Source organism: Pseudonaja textilis, chromosome 2 (assembly GCF_049901715.1).
Source record: "Pseudonaja textilis isolate UNSWEBS1 chromosome 2, rPseTex1.2, whole genome shotgun sequence".
NCBI lineage: Eukaryota > Metazoa > Chordata > Lepidosauria > Squamata > Elapidae > Pseudonaja > Pseudonaja textilis.
The window spans coordinates 68600135-68621047 of record NC_141991.1 but is presented as its reverse complement, the minus strand read 5'-3'; the positions used below and the strand labels follow the sequence as shown (position 1 = coordinate 68621047).

At 36.8% G+C, this 20913-nt stretch overlaps 1 protein-coding gene across 3 annotated transcripts; it reads right to left on the bottom strand.

Moving 5' to 3' along the window:
• Nucleotides 1-625: 625 nt before the first annotated feature.
• Nucleotides 626-20883, bottom strand: SOX30 (SRY-box transcription factor 30). 3 transcript variants are annotated; one of them, XM_026696674.2, is made up of 5 exons: nucleotides 20773-20883; nucleotides 10760-10999; nucleotides 9241-9477; nucleotides 4537-5029; nucleotides 626-2432 (listed from the first exon to the last, which is right to left on the bottom strand). In XM_026696674.2, exons 1-5 carry the CDS (start codon nucleotides 20837-20839, stop codon nucleotides 2051-2053), a joined length of 1419 nt encoding a protein of 472 aa, XP_026552459.1. In that variant the 5' UTR covers nucleotides 20840-20883; the 3' UTR covers nucleotides 626-2050. The 3 variants fall into 3 exon arrangements, with proteins under 3 accessions (XP_026552459.1, XP_087780352.1, XP_026552460.1); XM_087924226.1 differs by lacking the exon at nucleotides 20773-20883 and adding an exon at nucleotides 19275-20457 and having other exon boundaries at nucleotides 913-2432; nucleotides 9241-9504; XM_026696675.2 differs by lacking the exon at nucleotides 20773-20883 and adding an exon at nucleotides 19275-20457 and having other exon boundaries at nucleotides 913-2432.
• Nucleotides 20884-20913: the final 30 nt, after the last annotated feature.

Genomic DNA, 20913 nt, shown 5'->3' with positions numbered 1-20913 from the left:
ACAATTTACCATTGTCAGATTAAAAACTGCATTAAAAAAAGAAAATTATAAATTCATATCTTGATTTTTCTTTGCCCTGAAATAGCACTATATTGGGCAAGCAAAAAGTTATAAAAATATACAGTATGCTATAGCCGATGATCTTTTTTATAATGGCATTTTTATAACTGGAAATTTTTAATCTGAGGTTTGTCTTTTTCCTTTTTGTTATCACATAATTATTTCTTCTCTTACCTTCTTTCATAGTCTGGAAAATGTAATAATTTTAATGAAATGAAATGTGACTCATTTGAGCCAGAATAGCATGGTTAATGCTTGGATTTGTGAATAATGATGCTGAATAGCAGGATAATCTTTTTTGCATGCTGCCTTTCTGGGAGTTATAATCTAACAAATCTAGAGGATTGTAGGTTGGGAAGGATCGGCTTACGTGGATTCTTCTACTTTTCAGAGACTTTTTTTTTCCTGGAAGGTAGCACATTTGCTCACAAGAATTCTTGAAGACCAACTTTCCCCAAGAAGCATATTTGAAGTATATGTTTAGAATATATCAAGTATTCTAAACCACACATCAGTATTATATATTAGTGCTGATGCAAAAGTACTATGATTATTAGCAAAAATTACCAATCAAATATCGAATTTCCTTTTCATTCTTTAAATTTTTTTTCTACCCCTTAAAGTCTATTATCTCTTAACACATATAAGATAATTTACAATTTAAATGAAATGTCATGAAAAGTATTAACATTTTCAATCAGTTTACAATAGTTACTGATATTAGCATACCCTTTGTATGATTGTCCTTAAAACAAATCCCTCCAAGGAATATTAAAATAACCACATTTGACTTTATCATGTACATACAAGGGTCATAATTCTGTTTGTCACAATACAGAGAGGTAACAACATATGGTTCATGTGATTTTATTTTAACATAACAAAAATGGAACATCTATACTATCAGCCCCTTTCCCCAAAACAGAAAGAAAAGTGTACCTATAAAATTGGTTTGCAACATGAACAAATAGCTTAGTAATGTTTCATTTACTTTACAACTACCTTTGAAGCACTACAGTTTAAAATGTATTGTTTGCAATATTGTTAATTATATTCTGGTATAGAATCATAACCTGCTTGTATACAACTGACAGCTAGATTGATTCTTATTTATTCTTAGAATTATATAACTGTTCCATTTATATAGATGTTAAAAAATGAATTGTTCTTGCAGAGAAATAAGTTAAAACCGTAAGAGGGGCTGCAGACCAGATAATTATATAGCAATTTCAGCATAAATATAGATTAGATTCTGGAACAACTGTAGTTGCTTTTTTTTAAAATTACTACTTTCACAAGCCAGATTTTTAAAATCTGACAACTCTGACTTATGTATAACAAAGAGTGTGCACACCATGGGCACAACTGAGAAATAAATACATTTTTTATCTTGATAGAAATTAAAATATCACCATGTCACCAAGGAAGACAGACTGAAAGAGGAAAATGAAATTTCCTATCAGAAATAGTATGATTTCTTTAAATTAAGGTCTGTATTTGCTCAACAGCAGATTTTAAAATTTGTGGTAAGTTACACACAATTACGTTGCTTCTAGCATTACATGACACAAGATATATAGGACAATGCCCTGATTTCATTAATTATCAAACTTCTTCAGTGCACTTTTTCAAAAGCAAAATGTTGACAAATCAAGTTTAGCTGAATATAGAATCAATAAGGTACACTATTCACATGGTCTCTGGAAACATTACCCATAACATTCAGTTAAAAGGCACGAGGTAACTAAATGAAAAAATCTTTACCATCTTAAGAGCTGCCTTGATCAGCAGAGTATGCAAAATTAATATAAAAATATACAGTACCTGTGATGATACATTGGTTCAGGAACTCTCCCATGTGTCATAAAAACTTTACAACAATCTAGAATCACTATGCCTTCTAGATAACACTCACTAAAATAGTGTTATATGAGGAACATGTTTTATTTCATGTTTTAAAAAGTATGTATGCTAGATTTGATCTAAAAAATTACAAATCTCTCAACACCTTTCCTTCTTCCTCATCATCACTATCAGTCACATTGACTTGCTGTACACTAGAAGGGGTGGAAGGGGTGGCTGTAAAAACATTTTCAAGGGCCCCAATGTCCAACTGTGGCATAGGGTTTAAATACTCCTCTTCAGTCTGACTGTGGCTGCTGTAATAAGATGTCCCTTCCAAGCTCTCACAGCTGCGGGAGTCTTCGCTATGTGTGTGTTCATCGGAATATTCTCTGAAAGGGTAGTCTCTGTTCAGGGCAGAAAACATGGCCTCGTGCTTTTGATACTGGTCTTCATAAAAGCCAAGGCATTCAGGCATGGAACTGGGGAAATTCCCATAGCCAAAAGGAGGCCGGCTATATGGACATGTGCTGCATCAAAACAAAGGAAAAAAAGGTTACTTCGACTGCTTTGCCATAGGACTGATATATCACTGCTAACACACACAGGTAGTTCTCGGCTTACAACCATTTGTTTACTGACCATTAAACATCACAATGGCACTGGGGAAATAAAAGAGACTTATGACCAGTTTTCACACTTATGACACTGTAAGCATCCCTATGGTCATGTGATCAAAATCCAGGCGCTTGGAAACTGGCATATATTCAGGACAGTTGTACTGTACTGAGGTCATGTGATCACCATTTGTAACCTTCCCAGCTAGTTTCCAATAAAGTCAATGGGAGAAGCCAGATTTGCTTAACAGCCATGTGATTCATTTAACAACTGCAGTGATTCGCTTAACAACTGAGGCAAAAATGGTCATAAAATGGGGGCAAAATTCATTTAATAATTGCCTTGCTTAGCAATGGAAATGTTGGACTCAACTGTAGTCATAGGTTGAGGACTACCTTCATAGCATATCTTTATTTAAACCTTGAGTTAAATAGAAAGGTACATTCTCTTTCAGGCTAAAAACTGTATTTGACTTTTCAACAGAAGGAACAGTTTGCAGCAGGATAAAAAGTTCACCTAATTTCAATTGTTAATGTAATTTAATATTGAATTTGTATATTTAACTGAAGATACTATAGTTATTCCCCGCATATTTTCTGATCACATTTAAATTCACAGTTCTGTAATAACTTTTAGAGGAGGTCTACAGCTGAATCTAAGGTTTTTGCTATAGAATATTAGTAGAATATTGACTAGGTAGTCCTACAGCACAGAAATCAATCCAGAGGTAGGACAATTCAGTCACTTACCCCCAACTTTTAATAAAAGCTGATTTAATTAATTTATATATAGCATTCATCCCAAAATTATATGGTTTAAGGTGACATAAACAAAACCAATAAACACCCCAGCAACATCCTCAATTTAAACAGAAAGGGTTAAATAAAAATTAAAAGGCAATTTAAAAAACTGTGCTGATGAGAAATGCTATAGTCTCCTTTATTGTTTACATGAAATGTTAACTAGTACATGCACGTATGCATGGGTATGTATCTCTATTCTCCTTCAACTCAAGCTCCTGATAATTTGAATGGATGGATGGATAATGGATGAATAGACTGAATAGTGTGCAAATTGTTTTCAAACTGAAATTGCTCTATTGAATTTGAAGCATTTTAAACATCTATCATAAACATACACATTGTATACACTCACACATAGAAATACAAGATATGAATGGGTACAAGTAAAATGTAAATAGATATTGGAAGCAAATTAAATAAGTGAGGTATTGTGATGATTATATTTAGCAATTTAACAAAAAGCTGTTGTTAATCATATAACTTCCTGGCATTAAGTAAGGAAACTCATGAAGTTCTGGATCTTTATGATTAACAATAAGATAACCACCATTTCATTTCTGCATTTCATTTCCAACTGCTCTATATTGTAACTGACCTTGGGCCAGTCACTTTTTCTCAGCCCAACCCACCTTAGAAGATTGTTGTTGTGAGGAAAACGGGAGACAGAAGTATTAGGTACATTTGTCAATTGAAATATATCAGGATATCATCATCATCATCATCATCATCATCAATTATCCAGCCTTCTCTTCAATGGAGACATTGGCTTTAGGCCAAAAATATATACATATCCAGATTGTAATGGGATTATACCTAACTTAAGAAAAAACAAGGCTGCAAATCAGACTGAGCCATTGGAGTTTGAGGTCTCTAATCAAAAACTGTTGGGTAGATTGTGTCTTGCAAATATTTGTTTTAATAATTAGATGAGTATGATGATTCTGACTTGTTTTTCTACTTAGGGACAATAATGCACTAGACAGGTTTAAAAGATTGGATATGGGAGAAAAATCCTTAAAAATCTCTATAACTGGAAAATTTGATGAAAATAATTTCAGTAGAATGAAATGTATGGAAGTTCCATATGAAAAGAAACAGGAAAAACAGAAGGAAAATTGTCTAATGTCATTGCACTTTTGCTAACAGTAGCTGCAAACCTTGGCAAAGCGTATCTAATTACCTATTCCAGAATGCAAGTATGTGGTTGCATTACCTTGAAGGGAAATAATGTGGCCCTGGTAGAAAGTAAGGATGATGAAATGAAAATCGAGGAGGAGCTCCAAAGAGAGTTGCTGGATGACCAATGGGAGGAGGCTGATAAACGTGTGGATGAGGGATAGGCGGTGCTTGAGGAATGGGTCCATTTCTAGAACATGAAGAAAGACCTGAGTATTCCTTGGGGGATTGGCTAGTTGAGACACTGTATCTAGGGTGAGTAGTGCTTGTATTATTTGGGGTCCTGCTTGAGCTTTCAATAGAAATCTGGGTGGGTCTCTTTATAGAGCAATTTGTTCCTGAAGATACACGATGAGCTTCTGTTGGGGAAGGTGCAGCAAATCGTTGAGGCTGAAGGACTGGTCGAATTGGCAGGTTTGCAGTTGAGGCAGCTAATGATGTTGTGTTTCCTACATTTGGCTGGAACAGTGTAATAGGGCCTGGATGTTGAGCTGAAGGAGCTGGCAGCTGGATAGTAGAAGCGGCTTCACCTTTGGAGAAAGAAAATGATCAATTATAACTGAGAAACTCATATTAATAGTATTTTCTTATTGAAAGTTTACTTCATTTTCTTTTACAAAACATTTGACTGCAAATAATAATTATACTATGTGTGAAAATCACTACATGTGTTCTGTAATTAATATGTACAGGACTATATTCTAACAAATGCTTTTATTTAAAAAAATTGTACTATGCAATTATACTTTGAAAAAAAGATAAAGAAATATTAAAATATAATTCCTTAAATTTGTAAATCTGAAAACTCAAATTCCTTCTATTTTTGGAAACTGATTAGTATTATCAACAATAAAAATTTATTAATTCTTTTTAATATAAAAGGGCATGGGCTGGGTGATTTGAAGGGTTCCTCTGTCTAATCACACCTAACCAACAGATCCAGCAGGAAAGGCATGTGAAGAGTCCTGTCCATGAAGGAATGGCATCTAATGGGACCAAGGAGAAAAGGTTTATCTCCTAAGCACCTACCCTTTGGAATATTATTCCTTTTGATGTCAGATTAGCCCCAACAGTGCTGGCTGTTTAAAAGGGCCCGAAAACATGGCTTTGCCATCTGGCCTGGGAATCTGAAAACATAGATATGGAGATTGTATTGCTAGGAAAATTGAGCATGCTCTTCTGCAGATGATGGAATTTTGTTTTGCTTTTTAAAGATTGATATTGTTTTAACTTTTTAAAATTATTTTATGTTTTTTGTTATTTTGTAGCATTCTTTTTGTTTTAACTTTGTATGCTGTTCAGAGTCATGAATGATTTATTCATTTGATTTTTATCTCACATTTATTACTATGTATAAGTAACTCAAGGCAGCAAATGTTCCTTATATTCCCTCTTCCTATTTTCCCTACAATAACCCTGTGTGGTGAGTTAGACTAAGGCAAGGGTGTCAAATTCCATGGCATCACATTGAAATCACACAATGTTTTTCCCTTCGTGGAGCTGGGTTGGGCGTGGCCTGCATGTGACAAATCCGGCCCACGGGCCACAAGTTTAACACCCCTGGATTAAGGGATAGACGCAAGGTCACCAGCCAGCTTTCCTGCCTAAGGCAGGAACTAGAACTCAGAGTCTCCTGGTTTCTAAACCAGCACCTTAACTTCTCACCAATCTGACTTTATTTACAAATAAATAAATAAATAAATAAATAAAGTAAGTAAGTAAGTAAGTAAGTAAAGTAAGTAAGGTATCTGCTAATATCCAAAGATATTTAGGATATCTTTCATATTTGTTAATAAAAGCCTACATTTAGGTCTGTATTCTATTGTTTTCTAATACTGTATTAGAATTAGAAAGCAAATACAAAAGGTAAGATACCAATTATCCAGTTTCATTTTATAAGTATTATGTATATATTAAATATTATACATTATTTCATTTGAAATAATAATTGTTTATTGAATATTATGTTCCCATTTTTTACTTTTCTTTGTCAACTCTAGCATGATGAATGCTGCTTCCAAATATAATTTATTCTGGATCATCATAATAGTAGTGTTCTTCAGGACGTCAATTTATTAGCTCTTTTCCTTTTTGGAAAAAATGAACTTTTTCAAGAAGGATAGAAAAAATGTGGTTTCAATACTGAGGATGATTCAAACAGGTGAATGTAACAGCTCACCTCACATTTTTATAACATCTATAGTAAATGTTATTTTATATCTCTATTTTATACTTTAAATAACCCTCATTTTGGACTGCATTCTAGTGAGGGAGGGCAATTTTTTTTAGCACAGAAGAACTGAACTTTTGGAGTATGCTTGTGTTTTGAGTTGTTTTATTTTTACACAAAAAATAAATATGTTTAAGTAGAAGTTTCACACAATTAGTTTTGAGCCAGTTTCCTTTAAAGGAAGAGGAAATGTCATTTCATTGCTGAATTTTAATAGTACAATTGCAGGTGGGGTTTAAGAAAACAAATTGATTGGCTACTTGTGGGTCTTAGTTGGTCTTTTCCTGATTTAAGTGCTATTTTGTAATTTCAAATGATATTTTTTTTAAAAACCCACCATTTAAAAGAATTCTTTGAAGTTAATCAAATGATAAAAAAATCTACATTCTAAAGTGAAAATGATCTGTTTTATGATTAGATTCAGCGTGTTTATCAGTTACTGCCAATATCAAAATCTGTGTAGGTGGCTGGCTGATATGGGTGCATGTGTGCACACAGCCCCACTCATATAAGCAATGGGTGTTCGCATGTGTGCATGCATGCACTAATATGCCTGCCGCTCCCACAAAACCACTCCCTGTTTCCTCTTCCCTCTCCTCTGCTCTGGGTGGTCAACCTTGGAAAGGTTGGGGAACTCTGTATTAAAACACAGAAAAGGCATGGATGTAATACAAAAGTTGTTATCCATAGAAAATACAAAGTATACTCCAACAGCGTTCTGGCTTAAAATGGAAGTACAATATTATATTACTATAGGCCCTATCAAGGAGTAAAATTGATAGAATTGTTTCCAGTTCCCCTTTTCTCTTTAAAAAAGCTGGGTTTTTTTTCCTTTTTCTTTCTACTTGGGTAGAACGGGAAATGATATTTTTTGTTACTGCAGAAGTACAGCAGTTTGTGGCCGAAACTGCCCCCTGCTTTTCTTTTTATAGTATTTCTAAACTGGTAGAGGTGAAAATGATTACATATGGCCTTCAAATTGCTTCTAAGGATTTACTGAATGAAAACAGTGATGATATGGAAACGTCCCATGGTAACTGGCAATGGAATGAAGAGACCATCCTGTAGTAAATTTTACCAATCTTCTAAAGTATCTATGTGTATCAAAATCTATAAGCTAGTGGGCACACATTGTACACAGTCCACTGATTCATGTCAAAAGAAAATGGATACTGCTTGTTACAATAGATTCATCATTTTTTAAGTTTTGACATATACATACATGGTAGATGCCACTGGTAATACTATGTTTACAGAAAATCAGCCTCAATAAGTGGCAACACCCAGTCATTTGACCTATAAAGTTATAAAGGATTAGTCCTGGTTAATATTTTATTGTAGCCTGGGAGGTATGTTAGATTAGAGAGCTGAAAAATTCATTCTGATAGAAAGCAATGGCAAAACACTTCCATTTTATGCCAAGAAAACTGTGTAGAGGATATGTCCATGTCTGAGAATTAATGTTCACTCTGATAAAAACAATGAACAGATACATATTTTCTCAGTGTAAAGGTTGGTTCAGAGAATGAAAGTTTTAGGAAAGAACTGTTACAAAAAATCAAGAAACACTCCATCATAATACATTGTGGATAAATTGGCTCTAAACTGGAAATGGTGTGTGTGTGGAGAAATTCTTGTCATCTTAATTTTAATATGTTTAACTACGAAAGATTCTGAGATTCTTATTTGGAAGAATCAATTTCACTTGAGCTGGCTGCCATTAACAGGACAACAGCTGTTACAAAAGAAGCACATTTCTTAGTTCCATTTATTATAGAAGTGTAAGAAAACAGACCAGAGTGTTGTTGTCAGAAATTGCTTATGTGTGTTTCATTTGAAAATAACGTACTTTGTGGAATTCTTGTTTTGGGAGTTCTAGGAAATGTGTTCATTAGATTGTTTCATTGCAGGCTGGTGGCAAATAAATTTGATACTATGTAAGACTTACCATGTGGATTCACTTCAAGGCGATTTTACTTAATAAGAATCAAATTTACAAATTTGAAAAAAATGCTTATAAAAGTACGGTTATATTTTATCAGCTTAACTTGCTGAAGACTTCTAGATATAAGTGCAATATTTAGTTGCTAGTTTAAAGATTTCTACAAAACCATGCTATGAATTTGCTTATAGGAATTAAAATTCTCATTCCAAAGGTGCTGTCAAAAAGGCAACTGGACTTTCTTGATTTTTCTTCAAGACATTTCACTTCTCACCCAAGAAGCTTCTTCAGCTCTAATTGACTGGTGGGGAATGGAAAGGATTTATCCACTAATAGAATCATTAAACCACCTGACAGTTAGTCTGGGTCCTCAGTCACCTAACTCAGAGTGCCAATGAGTGTGGAATTGACTTGGGACTGTTGAAAGGGCTGCACTGTAAACAGATATAAATTGTGTCCTATCCCTTCTCACTGTTGAGAGAGGTGTTCAATTTTGATACAGATAGCCTCTTTGACTCCTCTTTTAAAGCAATTTAAAGAATTCATATAAACAACAAAAATGAACTTACAGACTGGATGCCCGATGCTGTTCTGTACATTGGGTATAACCACAGAGTAGGTAGGTGATCGGAAAGGATAAATGGTAGTTGGATTTGTAGTAATAATACTCTGAGAAGTCCCAGTAAAGACAGTAGAGGCTGTCATTGGACTTGTAGCTATGATGTTCTGTGTTGTACCCGAGAATACAGTGGAGACAGTCAATGGAAACCTCTTCCTTTTGCCAGGCCTTGGCTGGTAAACCCAACCTGCAGAAATGTTAAAGAGTACGCCAGCTGAAAGATAGAGTTTCTTTTGAAAATCCTTACCCAGTGAAGATATGCATTATTAAGAGTAACATAAACTTCTCTGTTGTTAAGTCAGAAAATCATATTTGCAAAAGGACACATATTCATATATACAATACGAATAGAAAGCTTACAATCTCTCAGAGGGAAAGAGAAATACTGTTCCTATTTGTAATACCTCTCATTACCATGGATTTTGGTTTGAATTATATACAAACATTAGAGTTAATTTGGAGTCCTGGCGATTACATGGATAAGCCCCTACAATTTTCTTGGCAACATTTTTCAGAAGTGGTTTGCCTTTACCTTCTTCTTCATTCTGAAAGGAAATGGCTGCCCCAGTCATCCGGTTGCTTTGTGCAAGATTATTACTCATGCTCAGTATCTTGAACCACTACACCAAATTGGTATTCATGCCATCAATATTATCACCCAATTGTGGCATAACTTTACAATTAAGACAGAATACCAACTTTGTTAAATAAAACACTATTATTTCTGCTAATGCTAAATAGAGTTAATGCCTTTCTTATTCTATTATTCATTATATTTGCTTTAGTGTTACAGAATTTAGCATCAGATTATTTTTTAAATATGTATATAAAATCAGAACCCTGGAAATTATTATATTATCTGAATTGTATTTCACTGGGAATAACACAAAGACATGCAATGAGTTTATACATTTAAAACAGGAACACCAGAAAAAATTGTCAGTATTAATATAATTGGGTTAATTAATATTAACATATGCCTTTTGTTGAATAAACTATTTTTTCCCAGATGTAATTTCAAGTAATTAACAAGGTTTACATAAATCAGTGGAAATGCACATTCACAAGACAGAGGAGAGAAAAGTTGTGGCTTTTTTTCTTTGTTGTGGACTGCCAGAGCCACTGAGAGTCTGCAAGTTTAATAAATAATAATTATTTCCATATTCTAAAATGTCTCACTTGACAAAATGGGAAAACCTTAGTGCTCATACTAATATACAGATGATTGATCTACATGTATGGTGGCATAACGTCACCATTCATTTGGCTACTTGTATGTCTTTGGGTACGGTAAGTCAGAAAAAGCTAAGGAATTTGCCTCGTTATTTAAACATACTATGTTTTTTTCATCTTCCAGGACTCTGTTTCCTGAATGATTATATTTAAATACCATCTTTCCATGCACGAACCTATGGATACTTAATGGCGATCAGATATTAAAAATGTATAAATAATTGTCTCTCTAGTACCAGGAAATTCTTCTCTGTGTTTTTCTTTTATCTTCTGAGCTTCATCATAATAAGGTTTCTTTTGTTCTTCAGTGAGCTTGTTCCATTCCAATCCAAGCTGGACACTGATCTCGGCATTATTAGCAGCAGGGTTAGCTTTGGCTAAGGCTGGCCGATGAATTCTTGCCCATACCATAAATGCATTCATAGGACGCTTGACATGGCCATCTCTATCTTTGCTGAACGGAGTATCTGGTATCCCTACGATAAAGTAATATTAATGTTTAGGTAATATAGGGATGGGTGGAATATACTGCTAATTCTGCGGTATTCTGTGGGCACTGAAGTATGATCCTAACAATAATAATAAAATGATTTTTCTCCACCTCAATTGTTGAAAACACTGCTTAATTCTGGCAACAAATGCAAACATTAGGCTCAAACATACCCCAATTCTAAATTCTAATTATTATGATAATTACATCTGGCTGTAGATTATGGATTTTGGTGACTAGTACAGGGCCATTTTGTACAAGTGTCATATGAGCCTATTGTAAAGTGAAATTATAAGCTGATACAGAACAGTTAGGGTTGTGTAATTTACTTTTCTACTGCAAATTTAAGAAGTAGGAGTGTGATTCCTCCTGGAGCCTTTATTCATCTTCAGGCTCTGCATTGATATTTTGGAGAATTATGTGCTTTAGACTGGGGAACCTCCTCTAAGGAGTTGTTGGAAATAGAAAAGAGGAAAAAATTGTTATACAAGTCCACTGGATTTCATAACTAATTCTATCTCTTACTATATGAAGCATGGAAAATGTTAGTAACTACATGAAAAACAAGCAGGTTTTCTACCAGTCTGGGGCAACTTTGACTTCCACTTTGTTGCAGGGCAAACTGTATTTGAAACTGAGTGAAGTTGTCAGGAACAATTTGCAAGATGGCAAATTCACTAGATGGTTACAAGACTTATGCATAATTTTTTTGAATCTAACTAGACATTGAGGATAAATAACTACTGTATATGCTGAGTGATAAAAATAATAAACAAACAAAAGCACATCTGCTGCATGTTCTTGAATAAGGTTCCAATTCTACAAGAGAGATTAAATATCCCTTGTTTCTTTCTGTAAATTGCCCTTAGAATTTACTAATTATAACACAAACAACACAAGTTTATCCATTTATCTATGATCTGTCAGAATTAAGTCTCACTGTGTCCACTATATTTAAAAATGTACCCTACATGCCCTTCAATGGGGAACTATAGATTTATTTTTAAATTTATGCAATCTATTTGCATAGCTGCCAATCTCAACAAGTGACCCTGAATTAAAAAGAGCAGAAATCAGCTTAGGGATGAACCTCTCATTTAATTTCTGTCAGTATTTTTTTAGAGCTTTCACAATTTTCCTCTCCATACAATTCCACAATTTAAGCATGGATATTGGTGGGTCCAATAGTCATGCTTAAATTGTGCAATTGTAAGGATAGGAAAATCATGAAAGCTCTAAAATATATTGAAAGAAATATATGTTCAATTTAAAATATACTGAAAGAAATATGATGTTAACTTACAAAAATAAGCATAATATGTATTTACTAATATTCATAAATTTTAGTTGAGATTGGAATGAATGATATTTGGGCAATATATTGCACTGTTGAATTTTTGTTCATCACAGAAGCAATTAAATATTAACATTAAAATAATTATGTATCATGTTACTATTTTAGCATGTATTTTATAGTAATCATCATAGATTGTATAATGAACTATAGAATATATTATTTCCCTTGTATTCAAAAATATTGATGAGCAAGTTGTCATAAGTACAATGTGTTAAAAATGCTGTGCCAAAACCCTTAATTTGCCCTAAAGTTATATTTTTGGTGAAAAACACTTGTTTTTCTTCTTTTACTTAATACATAGTATTTGTATGAAATGGCAGATAATTTTATTTCCCTTATAAAATCAGCCTCACTTTGGCGTATCTAATATTGACTACACTTTCTAATTTGAAAAAGACCTATGAGATATAATACACCATATACCACTTCATCCTCCTGCTTTCCCCCCCACCCCAATAACCCTCTGAGGTAGGTTGAGTTGAACACAGCTAGCCAAAAAATCATCCAGCAAGCTTTCATGGTTAGAGTAGAATTAAACTTTGGTCTTTCCAGTGATAGTCCAACATTTTAATCACTACACTACATTCAGTGAAATGAAAGAAACCAGAAAAGATGTGTCACTTAAAAAAAAATCTACAATGAAAAACACGTTAAATTTTCACCTGTTTTTTTATTTTCATTAAAATGTTTTCCTATAAAAAAAGAAAAATAATTGTAAAAATGCCAAAGAAATTTCCAGCACAGCATAATCAAGTAATAATTTGTATATTTCACAGACTAACCAGAAAGATAGATTTATTCTCTAAAAAGAGATATCATAGAGATCCAAATTATGGTATTGTGAAACCACCTGCCATTTGGATTGAAGGAAGATCTTTCCCCTCAACAAATATAATCCAAAATGTATTTATTTCTCTTATTGTCAGGTAGGGGTTCTCTGGTTCCTGTTTGATAAGTAGCTGGGTTCTATACCTAAGAGAGCTTTGCCCAACCTTGGGTGGTGTGCCAGTTGCAGCCTTTCTTGGGACTCAAGGACCTGAGTACAGTGATTCATGCTCTCATTATCACCTGATTAGACTATTACAGGTGCTTTACCTGTGGCTGTCTTTAAGGAATATCTGGAAGTTTCAGTTGGTGCAAAATGCTGTGGCCCAGGTACTCACAAATTGGCACGTCACACCTATTTTGTGCATCCTGCAGTGGATTTCTATTACCTCCCAGATGCAATTTAAAGTGCATCTCAATCTATAAGGCCTTTAGGGCTTGCTGCTGGATTATTTGCCCATTAGAATAATCTCAACAACTTTGAACCAGGAGAAGGAGCTGTTTGTCCCCATTTTCAAGAGGGAAGGGGAATTAAAATCCAAAAGCATTGTTTTTCTATGTTGGGGCTGGCTCACTGAAATGATTTCCCATTGGTTCACTTGTCCCCAACATTAAGTGCCTTCCAGAAAAAGCTCACTGTCAGGAAATTACTGTCAGGATGCAAAACAATGTTTAGCAACTTCTCCTGCCTTCTCTTCCCCCCTCCACACCCCTACCCAGTCCAGGAAACTGACTTTTTGTCATATCACTTGTCCTTGCTCACTCAAGATTCAGATGGCCCTCACCCTACTGGCTATTTGGAAAGTTTTTAAGACCTGGCTATTTTCCCAGACATGAAGATCAGAATAATTAGGTCTGTAAGGCCTTGTTAATCTACTGAAGTACGATCTGCTCTTGGTTGCCATTTTATGCTTTTTACTTTTCTTTTTTCTTTTGGTAATGAGGTAATTATTGCACTGGTGTTTTAAGCTATGCTAGCTGGCCAGACATCAGCCATATAAACAGAATGAAATAAATAAACTAAATCAACACTAAAACAAATCATATTATGCTATATGAATCAGGCTACCTTCTGGAAGCAAGTTCCACTGAAATCAGTGAGATACATTTCCAAATAACCAGGTTGTCACCAGATGAATAACATTCTGGCCAGAGGCTTGTTAACTGAGCTTCTTGACAAACTGTTTTTTCTCAAATGCCCAGGGCCCTGTTTTTGGGTCCTCCATCTCTATTAAGCAACCAGCTCATTGAAATCCAATGTAATTCCACATCTGTCACTAAATTTATAATCTAAGAATCTACCAGTTTCCTTCTAAACAAGACAGCAACATTGTATCTCATGAAAACAAATTCCAAATTTTCAATAAGTACTAGGGTAGGTGAAGCAGTGCCTTTTATCTTCTTAAATGCAAGTGCCAATCACTTGGAAAGCTCCTTGCAAGTGTTATACGGCACTAAGAGACACCTGAATTCAAATGTTTGCAATTCCTCAATAAGCCAGTAGGATCGCTTAGCTAAAATCACATCAGAGTTTTGTGTAAGGAAAAAAAAACAACCCATAGCTTCTGGGAGAACAGATAGAAGGGATAAAAATGTAACAAATCCCATTTAGCATCCCTTTATCCATTTATACATAGTATGAAATTGTACTGTATAATATCAATTTAAACAATTTCAATTCTTTTTCTTAATTGAAAAGTCCAACTCATTTATGCCATAGTTCAGAATTTTTGTTCTGCATCTATTCTAATTTTGTAGTAAGAATGTTGAGATAAACATGATGTTGTTTCTAAACTGTTTTAGACTTTTAGATCATATTTTAACTATGATCACAAACTTATACAAACATAAGAAACCTGTCTGGAAGCCAGATCTGCATCTAATCCAGTGGATTTTTCATTACTGCAACATATCCGTGACTTTTCAATGATTTGGCCATACACCAGTATCTTTGGGAATACTTAAATATTAAAAGAAGAGAATAATTTTTACATTCATACAGAATACATAATGTCTCGAAAATTTCAAGACCCATTCTTCTGAGTGTACTTGAAATTATTTTTGTAGCCTTATACTGGAACAAGCATCTAATTTTCAGCTTCCAGCAAAAGAAAGTCAGTACAACGAAATTCAAGTAAAAGTGTTCATTTATATAACACCTTCCATATTAAAATACATTGGAAGAAAAATTAATAAACTTTCAGTCTCATTTCTTTCATTTTAATAGTAAAACATAAAATTGCTTTAGAACAGGGTTGTCAAACTCAAGGCCCAGGGGTCAAATCCGGTCCACGGGTTGCTTAGATCTGGCCTGCAGGGCTGCCCTGGCAACAATGAAGGACCGACCCACTGTGCCTCTGCCAGTAAAAATGGAGCATGGGAGGGTTGCATACATCCTTCCTAGGCCCCATTTTCAGCAGTGACGGCCTCCTGCAACCCTCTGCCAGTGAAAACGGAGCTCCATTTTAGCTGGCAGAGAGCTACTGGAGGCCGCCATGGCTGGAAAAGGGGCCCAGGGGGCATGCATGGCCCACCCGAGCTGTTTTCACTGGCAGAGCGTACGGACCATCACAGGAGCCCCCAACATGAGTGACGTCAATCTGGTCATGCCCACCCCAGCCACAGAGTTCAAACACAACCCTGATGCAGCCCTCAATGAAATTCAGTTTGACACCCCTGATTTAGAATGACCCATTTTTGTCTAATATTATATTATCTGGCTACACTGAGTTACAGATAGTACTTCAGAAATTCAGGAAGCAGACTTTCCACAAAAAATTGCCAGAAATGGATCTTTAGCATATAAAAACACATATACTCTACCACTGAGATAAAAAAATGCTTTTTATAAACATGTCTTTTCCAAATAGAGTAATTTTAAAAATATTTTCAAGAGTAGGTTTATTTACTTGCTAATAAGATGATTACATTTGGGGTGTTTGAGTCTGAAAAAGATCCAGGAAGATTAATATAAAAAACTAATACTGGATCGCTTTCAATGGCAGCCAGTTTTTCTTTGCAACTTTGTGTAAAAATGTTCCTTTTTTGTGATTGACCATGTGGAAGTTTAAGTGTTTAACTTTTCACATATGAGTAAAACTGAAAATCAGGATTTCCATTAGGAGAATATTGCCTCATCATATTTACGGGGTTCCACAGGGCTCGGTATTCTCTCCGCTCCTGTTCAACATTTATATGAAGCTGCTGGGTAAGATCATCCATCACCATGGACTGAGGTGTCACCAATATGCTGATGTTACTCAGCTGTATGTCTCAGCCCGTGGTGAGTTAAGTGTTGCCGTGTCCTCCCTCTCGCAGTGCCTGGAGGCTTTTAGGGGCTGGATGGGGAGCAATGGGTTGAAACTAAACCCTTGCAAGACCAAGTGGCTCTGGGTTTGGGGTTTGTTGGCTCAGGGAGAATTGCCACCTTTGGTCTTGGATGGGGTGACACCAGCCCAAACAGACCCTGTGCGTAATCTCGGGGTTTTCCTGGACTCATGACTCCTGCTCGAAGAGCAGGTGGCAGTCATGGCCAGGAGAGCCTTTGTGCAACTGCGAGTTGTGCACCAGTTACGCCCTTTCCTGGAGCAACGGTCCCTGGACACTTCCTGTCTTGATTATTGCAGCATGCTCTACATGGGGCTGCCCTTGCAGAGCATCCAGAAGCTCCAGTTGGTGCAAAATGCAGCGCCCCGCATGGTTTTGTGCAGATACCAGTGTGCACATGTGCCACCTCTCCTGCAGGAGCTGCATTGGTTGCCAATTTGCTTCCAGGTGCAATTCAAGGTGCTGGTTGTCACCTTTATTAAAGCCCTTCATGGCTTGAGACTGGGTTATCTGAGGGAACATCTCTTGCTGGTCACATCTACCTGACCCATTAGAGCGGGGAGGCAGAGAATGTTGCGGGTCCCATTCCTGAGGGAGATACACCTGGTGGGACCCCAGAAGGAGGGCCTTCTCTGTGGTGGCTCGCTCTCTCTAGAATATAATTCCCCCCGAGATTAGAACGGCGTCCATTCTAGCACACTTTCAAAAGGCACTGAAGACCTAGTTTTGCCAATGGGCCTGGGGAACCCAGAGTTGGATGGAACCCATCAAATGGCTAGTGTGATCTGCTGTCGTCGGGATGGGGGGGTGAGAGTTGGGGGGTGATTTTTTATTTTTTATTATTTTTCCTCAGATTTTGTTCTATTGTACTTTATTAATTTATTTAATTCTTTTTGTTAGTTTTTATTATTTTTTTTGTTTTAAATATGGTTTTACATCATGTAAGCTGTCTTGAGTCGCCCTGGATGAATAGGCGGCAATATAAATAAATATTACAAACAGGAATTTTTCCTCCTTTGTTCCCTAACTAAATAGGACAGTCTATTCATATTCATGTAGCTCTATACTGTTTTATCTTGCTCATGTTATACTGTAATACACTTGTGAAATGGACAGCTTAAAAAAAACACCTCTTACGGACACTCATGTAATCAACATATAGCTGTTGTGAAATTCTAACCTTAATTATATTTATTCAAATCCTATCAACATCTCTGAACTGTGGAATTGCCTTCAAGAAATTAGTACCAAAAGCACAGTAACCAACATTTAATTATCTGAATCTATATATATATATATAGAATTATACACAGTATAAATAAATGGCTTTAGTGGTGGAAGACAGAATATTTCTGTCTCCTGTTAATCTATGATAAACACTGCCTATCCCCCCAAAAGAAAACATAAAGTTGAAGTCAGGAAATAGTTTTCTTCTTTCTCATTGACCATGAACAATAATTCACAAGATTGATTTTAACTTCCTCACTATTTCCACTATCATGTTACAGTAAATAATTGAGGATTCCATCTATGTATCATTGAAAAGGCGTTTTATTAGCAATCTAGACAAATTCAGTTGACATAGACATATGTATTTTTAAATAAAATTGAAGAGATATCTTAGGAGAATAATAAAACCTCTGCCTTTTGATACCAAACGAGTATATTTATACAGATATTAGAATGTGAGATGTCTAACAGAATGAACTATATTCATAATTAACTATGACGTTCACTGAATGACCCATTACCTGCTCCTTGTTCAACCTAATTTCTTTTATGGGATTGTGAGAATAAAATGGAGGACTATTGGTTATTCTAGCTCCTCCTAAACAGATAGCAAATAACTTAATTTTTTTATTCCTAATTGTACCACTTCCTTGATCACAATTATCTGTGGTCAGGTCACCTTTCCTACTCACAGACTACTATAATGCATTCTACATAGGGTTACCCTTTCAAACAGGCTGCAGCCTGGTTGTGGGCTGTGGCCCAGGAGTTGGAGACCTCTGGTTTATTTTGTTATTTCAGATATTTTTTTATCATTCTGATTTTATTGTATATACTGCCCAGAATCACATTTGAGATATGGGTGGCTATACAAATTTAATAATTAAAAGCCTAACTTTTTTATTGTAACATAGGGTTTTATAAATTGGTAATATGTTTTACTCTGTGAAATTAAATCCCTGTGCTGCATTTTTTAATTCAATTTCAAAGACATATGTGAGCACAAAAACAGCACTATTCAGCTTTTTAAAGCAGCTGCATCTTTTGGAATCAAATTTGAAGCATCACACAGGCCTATTACATTTTAAGCTGGTTTAGTATTCTTCACCTCTGTCGAACAGATATTTTATCCCACATTTATTATTGGATAAATAATTCAAGGCAGCAAACATACATAATACTCCTTCCTTATTTTCTTCACAACTCTGTAAGGGAGAATGACTAGCCCAAGTCCTCTCAGTTAGCTTTTGTACCTAAAGTGGGACTAGAACTCAATCTCCTGGTTTCTAGGCCAGCACCTTAACACCAACTTGTAAAACAATTTGAGGAGTATAATCCCTATGTACTTATAGGTTTCATGCACTGGAATATGCACTATTGTATATGAATTGCTGACTCAAAGTTTGAGGGGTGGAGTACACTCTTATACCTTGAAATAACAGTGGAACTCTTATTGTACTATCCAGTGTTTACATATAACAAGTTATGGTTAGTATGATAAATTCTGACTAATTTTTAATACCTGCATCTGAGGGTAACACTGTGAGAGGAACATCTTTAGTTTCAATTTTGACTGAAGGCTCCAACAAGGACTGCATTTTAAGGGGCACTTGTGTCACTGGCACTTTAGTCACTCTTATAAGCTCAGATGGAGGTGGTCCCTGAAACTGGATCCTAGTCCCTGGAGGGACTGGATGGAGTGTAACAGGAATCTTCAGTTCTTGAGAATGCTGTGTTCCTAGAGGTTGAGACAAACTAACATCCTGGCTAACATGAGCGGGACCACTGGCAGATGGTGGAGGCTTGGATGCCGCCTCTTCCCTCCCTTTGCAATCCTCTTCCAGAGGCTCTACCAGTTCGGTTTTGATGGTCCCTTCTTTTGCAGATCCCAATACTTCGGCATCATCGCAGTTTTCTTTCAACTTTGCCTCTTTGTTGATCTCCTCAGTCTCTTCAACTTTCCCCAGTTTGACTTCCCCTACTACGCTTTTCACACTGCTACTACTTTCATCTTTGCCGCTGAGACGGTTTGTAAGGGTTTTAGGCTCTCGTCTTTTTTTCTTGTTGCTACTTCCCATAAAGAGCAATGGGTTCTCTGGCTCGTGCTCCTCCGCTTTCACTTGTAACCCTTTCTGGTGCCCGTTTTCTTCCTCCTCTTCCTGCTTTTCACAGGCTTCGGTTTCCATCTCAAGGACAGGCTGGGAAAGCTGCCTGCCACGGCAAATCTGCTCTTCCAAAACATGTTGCTGCTCTTTAAAGACCCCCGCTTCCCCAGGCTGTGGAAGTTTCTGTTCCTTGTGCAAAACGCTTTGTTTGGGAGAAAGGGGGCGCAGGAGATGGTGCTGGGGAGCCTGTTTGGGAGGGAATAGCAGAAGGTGCGGGTCCCTGCCCCCCTGGCCTGGCAGAGGGTGCAGGAGAAGATGGTCCATGCAGGCAGTGCTCTGCCAAGCCGTGGAATGCAGGAGCCGGTGCTGCTCTCTTGGGGCTTCCTCCTGCGCCCCTTTCTCCATGCCGCAGCCCGCCTTTGATAGGAGGATTGTTACGGGATTGTGAGCTCAGCCCGGTCCTCTGTTACCGCCCGTTTGTTTGCTGCGGTTGGCTTGCAAACGTTCTCCGCTCCCCCTCCCTCGCCCAACTCCAAGGTGCACGCGCCCGCTCTCGACCCCGCCCTCTGGCTCGCGAGGGCCTCGCGCCTGCAGCACGTCGGCCAAGAAATGGCAATTTGTGGGGCTCCACGTGCCTCCTCACTTTTCCCTCCTTGGACTGTTGCCCGGAGGTTGCCATGGCTACCCTAGGCGCCACCACGTAACAATGAGGTCTCCCTTGGATACCAAGGGGAGGAACAGGCGCACGACCCTTACGTCGGTGGCGCCGCTTTTTTTTTTTTTTTGCCGAGGGACGAGTTCGGGCCTCGCTCCCGTTTACCATCGAGCGAGTTGGTTTGCGATTTAAAAAAAAACAACCACCACCAGATCTGCTCCTCTCTCCACACCCCACTGAGGAACCACAAGTCTACGCACATGGTGGGGGGAGATGAGGAGACTCGCGATCCGACAAGGCGGGTCTCAGCCTCAAGTCTTTCTGCATGTACTCGGGTGCCCCTACGTTGGCCTGGAAGAGGCAGAGGGCCGGTAATGATTCCGGCCGATCTTACAGGATCA

What these genes read in the sequence shown, in the direction of transcription:
- SOX30 (XM_087924226.1), bottom strand. Translation starts at nt 20,262, where the DNA reads ATGGAGAAAGGGGCGCAGGAGGAAGCCCCAAGAGAGCAGCACCGGCTC. An exon ending in AGTGTTACCCTCAGATGCAG is followed by an intron (nt 11,000 to 19,274) that starts GTATTAAAAATT and finishes ACTTTATCGTAG; the next exon opens with GGATACCAGATACTCCGTTC. An exon ending in ACACAGAGAAGAATTTCCTG is followed by an intron (nt 9,505 to 10,759) that starts GTACTAGAGAGA and finishes TCTATCTTTCAG; the next exon opens with CTGGCGTACTCTTTAACATT.